Here is a 10,883-nt window from a genome sequence, read left to right as displayed (position 1 = left end):
TCAATCACATTGCGATCAAAATGTGTGAGGCATGCACCCTCATCGAGGACCTTGAAGAAACTTTCGCCAACCTGTGCATGGTCAACCTTAAGCTCAACCCCGCCAAGTGCATCTTCAGCATCCCTTTCGGCAAGCTCCTTGGCTTCTTGGTCTACCATCGCGGCATCGAGGCCAACCCTGAGAAGATCAAGTCCATCAAGGAAATGCGGCCGCCCCGCAACCTCAAGGAGATGCAGCTCTTGGCGGGATGCATGTCCTCGCTCGATCACTTCATATCCAAGTTCAGCGAGCAGGCTCTTCCATTCTTCAAGCTCATGAAGAAGTCTCGTCCCTTCAAATGGACCCCCGAGGACGAAGCTGCCTTTGAGGACCTCAAGAAATACCTCACGAGCCCTCCCATCATGGTCGCCCCACACCCTCACGAACGCCTGCTGCTATACCTGGCGGCCACTCCCCAGACGGCCAGCACAACCCTCATGGTGGAGCGAGAGGAGTGACTCTGCGCCAAGAAAAAGCCTGATGTGTCCGCGCCTGCCGATGCCGCCCCCGCGGAGGTATCATTTGAGCCTTCCAAGGCCCTGTCGGCGCCTGTCGAGGGCCCTCCTTAGGAGGCCTCTACCCCTCCTCAAGAGGCCTTTGGCGCCCTGCTTCTGGAGGCCCCGGCGGTGCCGCCTCTTAAGCTTTCTGGCGAGCATGACATGGACACCACGGTCATGCGCCTCGACAAGCACCCTGTCTACTTCGTCCGCATGGCGCTGTGAGACGCGAGTGCGAGCGATATGCCATGCAGCAGAAGCTCCTCCTATCACTCCTCATAGCCTCCAGGAAACTGCACCACTACTTCCAGGGCCACCCCATCAGGGTGATCACCTCCTATCCACTGGAGCAGGTTCTGCGTAGCCCAAATGCCACTGGTCGTGTCGCCAAATGGAACAACGAGTTACAGCTCTTCGAGCTGGAGTTTCTCACCACCAGGACCATCAAAGGCGGGGACATCGCGGCGGAGTGGACAGACCTCACCAAGACGAGCCTCATGAGGAGTCGCTCTTGCCCAAGGAGGCCACCTCCGGAGGCTGGAGCATGCACTTCGACGGAGCCTTTGCGCGCCAGGGCGCGGGGGCTAGTGTGGTGCTCACCACGCACATGGGCGACAAGCTTTACTATACAGTGCAGCTCTGCTTCAGGCACACTGACAAGGTCTCCAACAACATCGTCGAATATGAGGGCCTCATCGCTGGGCTCAAGGCCGCTACCGCGCTTGGCGTCAGGCACATCGTCATCAAGGGAGACTCGCAGCTCCTCGTCAACTTCTCCAACAAAAGCTACAAGCCGAAAGATGAGCACATGGCAGCTTCTCTGGAGGAGGTGCGTAAGCTCGAGAAGCTCTTCATGGGCATGGAGCTCCAGCACATCCCTCGCGGTGACAACAGCGAGCTTGACGAGAATGCCAAACGCGCATCTCGTCGCGAGCCCTAGAACCATGGTGTCTTCGAGGAGCGGCTCCTGAAGCCTTCAGCGGCACCCCCGCGCATTAGCCCCATGGCGCCTCATGACGAGATCCCTCCCGCACCACCCATGGGCGCACTGTACTTCGGGCCATCCTCAGGCCTCCGCTTGCTGTTGGCACTCGAGCTGTAGCCCGAGACCTGGATCACATAGATCAAGGCCTACTTGGAGAGCGGCGTCCTCCCGGAGTTTGACGCAGAGGCAGAGTGTGTGGCCCGCCAAGCTGCGCTCTACCACCTGAAGGAGGGTGACATGTACCGCCACCGCCCAAACGGAGTCGCGCTGCGGTGCATCTCCAAGGAGCAAGGATGCGAACTGCTTGCCGACATCCATGGCAGTGATTGCGGCCACCACTCATCACACTCTCATAGGTAAAGAATTCCGCAGCAGCTTCTACTGGCCTACGGCACTTGAGGATGCCACGGAGCATGTCCAGGCATGCGAGGCTTGCCAGTTCCACGCCAAGAAAATCCATCAACCAGCACAAGGGCTCCAAACCATCCTCTCTTGTGGCCCTTCGCGGTCTGGGGGCTAGATATTCTCAGGCCATTCCCACACGGGGCCGGCGGCTATCGCTAACTCTATGTCACCATCGACAAGTTCACCAAATGGCAGACGTGGAGCCTGTCTGGACCATCCCCGCAGGATCAGCCTTCAAGTTCATCAAGAGCCTGGTGTGCCGCTTTGGCGTCCCCAATTGAATCACCATGGACAACGGCACCAGGTTCACCAGCGGCCTCTTCAAGTCGTACTGCGCCAGCATCGGCATGCAGATCTGCTACGCCTCCATGGCACACCCACGAAGCAATGGCCAGGCCGAGTGCGCCAATGCTAAGGTCCTCAAGGGCCTCAAGACCAGGAGCTTCAAGAAGCAGCTCACGGCCTGCAGCAAGGGCTGGCTAGATGAGCTCCCATGGGTGTTGTGATCCATCTGCACCACAGTGACCAAGCCCCCGGCGAAACACCCTTCTTCCTCGTCTACGGGGCAAAAGCAGTTCTCCACGTCGAGGTCAAGCACGAGTCCCCGCTTCTCTTGGCTTTCGATGAAACTTGGTAAGGCGACCTGCAGGTGTATGACCTGCTCTTCCTCGAAGGGACACGCCGCTAGGCTCCCCTCTGTGCGAAGGTACCAGCAGGCATTGTGTCACTATCACAGTCGCAACATACGCCCCCGCACCCTTGAGGCCGGCGACCTTGTCCTGCACCGGATTATCTCCAGAGAGGGACTCCGCAAGCTCTCTCACATGTGGGAAGGCCCTTTCAGGGTCACACACATCTCCTGGCCCAGCGCGGCACGACTTGAGATGGAGGAGGGTGTTCTGGTACAAAACACATGGAACATCCAACATCTCCGCAAGTTCTATCCGTGACCCAATGGATACGAGCGACATGGATTTGTGCACACTTCGGAGCTCTCTCTACCAGCGATGCTTCCGGCACGTGGGAGCTCCCTCCCACTCTCATGGAAGCCCCATGCTCAGCGTTGGCGGCCTACTTACCTGAGGGGCCCCAGGCCATCGCATCCTCAAGCTAAGCTGTGTTGAGCACTGCAGGGTGTATCTTTCTGTTATGTAATGAATCCACTTCATGCATCAGTAAAGTTTATTTCCTAAAGCATCTGGTGTCCTTGCAGTTGAGCGTACCTCAGGAGGAGCGTGCTCGCGATCTTCCCCATGGTTGTCACATGAGTGGGTGCTACGCATGGTGCATGTGCTCGGGTCAGTCCTAGCAGCACCGCAAAACCCAAGCGACTGAGCTTTGGCTCGTGGGCCTGCTCCCGTGCAAGCTACCTCACCAGGTCCTTGGTGCTCTTGTCTCCTCGCGTAACACCCATAGGAGACCTTGCAAGCACGCCCTGCTGCATTACATGCAAAAACTTGCACATCTCACTAATGTAGGATACCAAAGGCCCAGGAGCTCACCCTCGGGATGCCTCGCAAGTAGCGCCCCACGGGCGGAAGGCTTCACGAGCGACCGCGACTCATGAGCTACGCCCTGTGGAGGACTCACCCCGAGCTACACGCCTCGAAAGAGCTATGTCTAAAGTGCCTCTTGAGCCTTTGTTAAGACCCCTCGGGTTCTCTTATTCTCGTTTCCATCTTGAGGCATCTTGATTTCCTTGGGACGAGCCGCATGCGCGTCAACTGGGGGGAGCCTGAGCATCGCACCTCAGGAGCTCCTACCAGCCCTAACAGCCCTACACCCTCTGGCCTTGCTGAGCGCACACTCCAGGCATACCAGCGATGGTCATAGCCCACTTTATGGGGCTGGGTCCCAGTGATGCAGGGCACAAAGGCAATGTAAGAAGTAAAGGGTGATCTCGGGAAGAAACAAAAACACATAAACGTCGAGTGCTTGGACAAAATTGCCAGACAAAGTATTTTCACAGCCCACGGGGCTACATTGGTTATGCGGGGGCAAAAGGAAGGAACTGTGCTCAAGGGTCTGTCTTAGGCGCCTCCCATGCCTAGTTGGAGTCTTCTTCTTCACTCTTGATGCTCCGGGCCATTCCCTCACGGGGCCGGCAGCTATCGCTACCTCTATGTCACCATCGACAAGTTCACCAAATGGCAGACGTGGAACCTGTCTGGACCATCCCTGGAGGATAAACCGTCAAGTTCATCAAGAGCCTGGTGTGCCGCTTTGGCGTCCCCAATTGAATCACCATGGACAACGGCACCAAGTTCACCAGCGGCCTCTTCAAGTCGTACTGCGCCAGCTGTTGGGTAACGTAGTAATTTCAAAAAAATTCCTACGTACACGCAAGATCATGGTGATGCATAGCAACGAGAGGGGAGAGTGTTGTCCACGTACCCTCGTAGACTGACAGCGGAAGCGTTATCACAACGCGGTTGATGTAGTCGTACGTCTTCACGATCCGACCGATCAAGTACCGAACGCACGGCACCTCCGAAGTTCTACACACGTTCAGCTCGATGACGTCCCTCGAACTCCGATCCAGCCGAGTGTTGAGGGAGAGTTTCGTCAGCACGACGGCGTGGTGACGATGATGATGTTCCACCGACGCAGGGCTTCGCCTAAGCTCCGCGACGGTATTATCGAGGTGTAATCTGGTGGAGGGGGGCACCGCACACGGCTAAAATATCGTATATCAAGTGTGTTTAGAGGTGCCCCCTGCCCCCATATATAAAGGAGCAAGGGGGAGGCCGGCTGCCTATGGGCGCGCCAAGGAGAGGGGGGGAGTCCTCCTCCTAGTAGGAGTAGGACTCCCCTTTCCTAGTCCTACTAGGAAAAGAAGGGGGGAAGGAAAGAGAGGGAGAGGGAGAGGGAAAGGGGGCTGCGCCCCCCTCTCCTAGTCCAACTAGGACTCCTCCTGGGAGGGGGCACACCACCTCCTGGCTGCTGCCCTCTCTCTCCCCTCAAGGCCCACTAAGGCCCAATACTTCCCCGGGGGTTCCGGTAACCCTCCGGCACTCCGGTTTAATCCGAAACTTCTCCGGAACACTTCCGGTGTCCGAATATAGTCGTCCAATATATCAATCTTTACGTCTCGACCATTTTGAGACTCCTCGTCATGTCCGTGATCACATCCGGGACTCCGAACAACCTTCGGTACATCAAAACATATAAACTCATAATAAAACTATCATCGTAACTTTAAGCGTGCGGACCCTTTGGGTTCGAGAACTATGTAGACATGACTGAGACACCTCTCCGGTCAATAACCAATAGCAGGACCTGGATGCCCATATTGGCTCCCACATATTCTACGAAGATCTTTATCGGTCAGACCGCATAACAACATACGTTGTTCCCTTTGTCATCGGTATGTTACTTGCCCGAGATTCGATCGTCGGTATCTCGATACCTAGTTCAATCTCGTTACCGGCAAGTCTCTTTACTCGTTCCGTAATACATCATCCCGCAACTAACTCATTAGTCACAATGCTTGCAAGGCTTATAGTGATGTGCATTACCGAGTGGGCCTAGAGATACCTCTCCGACAATCGGAGTGACAAATCCTAATCTCGAAATATGCCAACCCAAGAAGTACCTTTGGAGACACCTGTAGAGCACCTTTATAAACACCCAGTTACGTTGTGACGTTTGGTAGCACACAAAGTGTTCCTCCGGTAAACGGGAGTTGCATAATCTCATAGTCATAGGAACATGTATAAGTCATGAAGAAAGCAATAGCAACATACTAAACGATCGGGTGCTAAGCTAACGTAATGGGTCATGTCAATCACGTCATTCTCCTAATGAGGTGATCCCGTTAATCGAATGACAACTCATGTCTATGGCTAGGAAACATAACCATCTTTGATTAACGAGCTAGTCAAGCAGAGGCATACCAGTGACACTCTGTTTGTCTATGTATTCACACATGTATTATGTTTCCGGTTAATACAATCCTAGCATGAATAATAAACATTTATCATGATATAAGGAAATATATAATACTTTATTATTGCCTCGAGGGCATATTTCCTTCAGTCTCCCATTTGCACTAGAGTCAGTAATCTAGATTACATAGTAATGATTCTTACACCCATGGAGTCTTGGTGCTGATCATGTTTTGCTCGTGGAAGAGGCTTAGTCAACGGATCTGCTACATTCAGATCCGTATGTATCTTGCAAATTTCTATGTCTCCCACCTGGACTAAATCCCGGATGGAATTGAAGCGTCTTCTGATGTGCTTGGTTCTCTTGTGAAATCTGGATTCCTTTGCTAAGGCAATTGCACCAGTATTATCACAAAAGATTTTCATTGGTCCCGATGTACTAGGTATGACACCTAGATCGGATATGAACTCCTTCATCCAGACTCCTTCATTCGCTGCTTCCGAAGCAGCTATGTATTCCGCTTCACACGTAGATCCCGCCACGACACTTTGCTTGGAACTGCACCAACTGACAGCTCCACCGTTCAATGTAAATACGTATCCGGTTTGCGATTTCGAATCGTCCAGATCAGTGTCAAAGCTTGCATCAACGTAACCCCTTACGATGAGCTCTTTGTCACCTCCATATACGAGAAACATATCCTTAGTCCTTTTCAGGTATTTCAGGATGTTCTTGACCGCTGTCCAGTGATCCACTCCTGGATTACTTTGGTACCTCCCTGCTAAACTTATAGCTAGGGACACATCAGGTCTGGTACACAGCATTGCATACATGATAGAGCCTATGGCTGAAGCATAGGGAACATCTTTCATTTTCTCTCTATCTTCTGCAGTGGTCGGGCATTGAGTCTTACTCAATCTCACACCTTGTAGTACAGGCAAGAACCCTTTCTTTGCTTGATCCATTTTGAACTTCTTCAAAACTTTGTCAAGGTATGTGCTTTGTGAAAGTCCAATTAAGCGTCTTGATCTATCTCTATAGATCTTAATGCCTAATATATATGCAGCTTCAGCGAGGTCTTTCATTGAAAAACTCTTATTCAAGTATCCCTTTATGCTATCCAGAAATTCTATATCATTTCCAATCAGTAATATGTCATCCACATATAATATCAGAAATGCTATCGAGCTCCCACTCACTTTCTTGTAAATACAGGCTTCTCCAAAAGTCTGTATAAAACCAAATGCTTTGATCACACTATCAAAGCGTTTATTCCAACTCCGAGAGGCTTGCACCAGTCCATAAATGGATCGCTGGAGCTTGCACACTTTGTTAGCTCCCTTTGGATCGACAAAACCTTCCGGTTGCATCATATACAACTCTTCTTCCAGAAATCCATTCAGGAATGCAGTTTTGACATCGATTTGCCAAATTTCATAATCATAAAATGCGGCAATTGCTAACATGATTCGGACAGACTTAAGCATCGCTACGGGTGAGAAGGTCTCATCGTAGTCAATTCCTTGAACTTGTCAAAAACCTTTCGCAACAAGTCGAGCTTTATAGACAGTAACATTACCATCAGCGTCAGTCTTCTTCTTGAAGATCCATTTATTTTCAATGGCTTGCCGACCATCGGGCAAGTCAACCAAAGTCCATACTTTGTTCTCATACATGGATCCCATCTCGGATTTCATGGCTTCAAGCCATTTTGCGGAATCTGGGCTCACCATCGCTTCTTCATAGTTCGTAGGTTCGCCATGGTCTAGTAACATGACCTCCAGAACAGGATTACCGTACCACTCTGGTGCGGATCTTGATCTAGTTGACCTACGAAGTTCAGTAATAACTTGATCTGAAGTTTCATGATCATTATCATTAACTTCCTCACTACTTGGTGTAGGTGTCGCAGAAACTGATCTCTGCGATGATCTACTTTCCAATAAGGGAGCAGGTACAGTTACCTCATCAAGTTCTACTTTCCTCCCACTCACATCTTTCGAGAGAAACTCCTTCTCTAGAAAGGATCCATTTCTAGCAACAAATATCTTGCCTTCGGATCTGTGATAGAAGGTGTACCCAACGGTCTCCTTTGGGTATCCTATGAAGACACATTTCTCTGATTTAGGCTCGAGCTTATCAGGTTGAAGTTTCTTCACATAAGCATCGCAACCCCAAACTTTAAGATACGACAACTTTGGTTTCTTGCCAAACCATAGTTCAAAAGGCGTCGTCTCAACGGATTTCGATGGTGTCCTATTTAGAGTGAATGCAGCTGTCTCTAAAGCATAACTCCAAAACGATAGCGGTAAATCAGTAAGAGACATCATAGTTCGCACCATATCTAATAAAGTACGATTACGACGTTCAGACACACCATTACGCTGTGGTGTTCCGGTGGCGTGAGTTGCGAAACTATTCCGCATTGTTTCAAATGTAGACAAAACTCGTAACTCAAATATTCCCCTCCACGATCTGATCGTAGGAACTTTATTTTCTTGTTACGATGATTTTCAACTTCACTCTGAAATTCTTTGAACTTTTCAAATGTTTCAGACTTATGTTTCATTAAGTAGATATACCCATATCTGCTCAAATCATCTGTGAAGGTGAGAAAATAACGATATCCGCCACGAGCTTCAATATTCATCGGGCCACATACATCTGTATGTATGATTTCCAACAAATCTGTTGCTCTCTCCATAGTTCCGGAGAACGGTGTTTTGGTCATCTTGCCCATAAGGCACGGTTCGCAAGTACCAAGTGATTCAAAATCAAGTGATTCCAAAATTCCATCAGTATGGAGTTTCTTCATGCGCTTTACACCGATATGACCCAAACGGCAGTGCCACAAATAAGTTGCACTGTCATTATTAACTCTGCATCTTTTGGCTTCAACATTATGAATATGTGTATCACTACTATCGAGATTCATTAAAAATAGACCACTCTTCAAGGGTGCATGACCATAAAATATATTATTCATATAAATAGAACAACCATTATTCTCTGATTTAAATGAATAACCGTCTCGCATTAAACATGATCCAGATATAATGTTCATGCTCAACGCTGGCACCAAATAACAATTATTTAGGTCTAAAACTAATCCCGAAGGTAGATGTAGAGGTAGCGTGCCGACGGCGATCACATCGACTTTGGAACCATTTCCCACGCGCATCGTCACCTCGTCCTTAGCCAAACTTCGCTTAATCCGTAGCCCCTGTTTCGAGTTGCACATATTAGCAACAGAACCAGTATTAAATACCCAGGTGCTACTGCGAGTATTAGTAAGGTACACATCAATAACATGTATATCACATATACCTTTGTTAACCTTGCCATCCTTCTTATCTGCCAAATACTTGGGGCAGTTCCGCTTCCAGTGGCCAGTCTGCTTACAGTAGAAGCACTCAGTTTCAGGCTTAGGTCCAGACTTGGATTTCTTCTCCTGAACAGCAACTTGCTTGCTATTCTTCTTGAAGTTCCCTTTCTTCTTCCCTTTGCCCTTTTTCTTGAAACTAGTGGTTTTACTGACCATCAACACTTGATGCTCCTTTTTGATTTCTACCTCCGCTGCCTTTAGCATTGCGAGGAGCTCGGGAATCGTCTTATCCATCCCTTGCATGTTATAGTTCATCACGAAGCTCTTGTAGCTTGGTGGCAGTGATTGAAGAATTCTGTCAATGACGCAATCATCCGGAAGTTGAACTCCCAGTTGAATTAAGTGATTATTATACCCAGACATTCTGAGTATATGCTCACTGACAGAACTATTCTCTTCCATCTTGCAGCTATAGAACTTATTGGAGACTTCATATCTCTCAATCTGGGCATTTGCTTGAAATATTAACTTCAACTCCTGGAACATCTCATATGCTCCATGACGTTCAAAACGTCGTTGAAGTCCCGGTTCTAAGCCGTAAAGCATGGCACATTGAACTATTGAGTACTCATCAGCTTTGCTTTGCCAGACATTCATAACTTCTGGCGTAGCTCTTGCAGGAGGCCTGGCACCTAGCGGTGCTTCCAGGACGTAATTCTTCTGTGCAGCAATGAGGATAATCCTCAAGTTACGGACCCAGTCCGTGTAATTGCTACCATCATCTTTCAACTTAGCTTTCTCAAGGAACGCATTAAAATTCAACGGCACAAGAGCACGGGCCATATATCTACAATTAACATAGACAAGCAAGATACTATCAGGTACTAAGTTCATGATAAATTTAAGTTCAATTAATCATATTACTTAAGAACTCCCACTTAGATAGACATCTTTCTAATCATCTAAGTGATTACGTGATCCAAAGCAACTAAACCATGTCCGATTAACACGTGAGATGGAGTAGTTTCAATGGTGAACATCACTATGTTGATCATATCTACTATATGATTCACGCTCGACCTTTCGGTCTCTGTGTTCCGAGGCCATATCTGTACATATGCTAGGCTCGTCAAGTTTAACCTGAGTATTCCGCGTGTGCAACTGTTTTGCACCCATTGTATTTGAACGTAGAGCCTATCACACCCGATTAACACGTGGTGTCTCAGCACGAAGAACTTTTGCAACGGTGCATACTCAGGGAGAACAGTTTTATCTTGAAATTTTAGTGAGAGATCATCTTATAATGCTACCGTCAATCAAAGCAAGATAAGATGCATAAAGGATTAACATCACATGCAATCAATATAAGTGATATGATATGGCCATCATCATCTTGTGCTTGTGATCTCCATCTCCGAAGCACCGTGCTTGTGATCTCCATCTCCGAAGCACCATCATGATCACCATCGTCACCGGCTCGACACCTTGATCTCCATCGTAGTATCGTTGTCGTCTCGCCAACTTATTGCTTTTACGACTATCGCTACCGCTTAGTGATAAAGTAAAACTATTACATGGCGATTGCATCTCATACAATAAAGCGACAACCATATGGCTCCTGCCAGTTGCCGATAACTCGGTTACAAAACATGATCATCTCATACAACACATTATATCACATCATGTCTTGACCATATCACATCACAACATGCCCTGCAAAAACAAGTTAAGCGACCTCTACTTT

The 10,883-nt window shown here is 48.8% G+C and overlaps 1 protein-coding gene across 1 annotated transcript; it reads left to right on the top strand.

Annotated features, from left to right (window-relative positions):
* The first annotated feature begins 927 nt into the window (after positions 1–927).
* Positions 928–1,476, top strand: LOC141021776 (uncharacterized). The gene has a single exon (XM_073497627.1). The coding sequence runs from the start codon at positions 928–930 to the stop codon at positions 1,474–1,476; it is 549 nt and encodes a 182-aa protein (XP_073353728.1).
* Positions 1,477–10,883: the final 9,407 nt, after the last annotated feature.

Source organism: Aegilops tauschii, chromosome 4 (assembly GCF_002575655.3).
Source record: "Aegilops tauschii subsp. strangulata cultivar AL8/78 chromosome 4, Aet v6.0, whole genome shotgun sequence".
Taxonomy (NCBI): domain Eukaryota; kingdom Viridiplantae; phylum Streptophyta; class Magnoliopsida; order Poales; family Poaceae; genus Aegilops; species Aegilops tauschii.
This window is presented reverse-complemented; position numbering and strand designations above follow the sequence as displayed.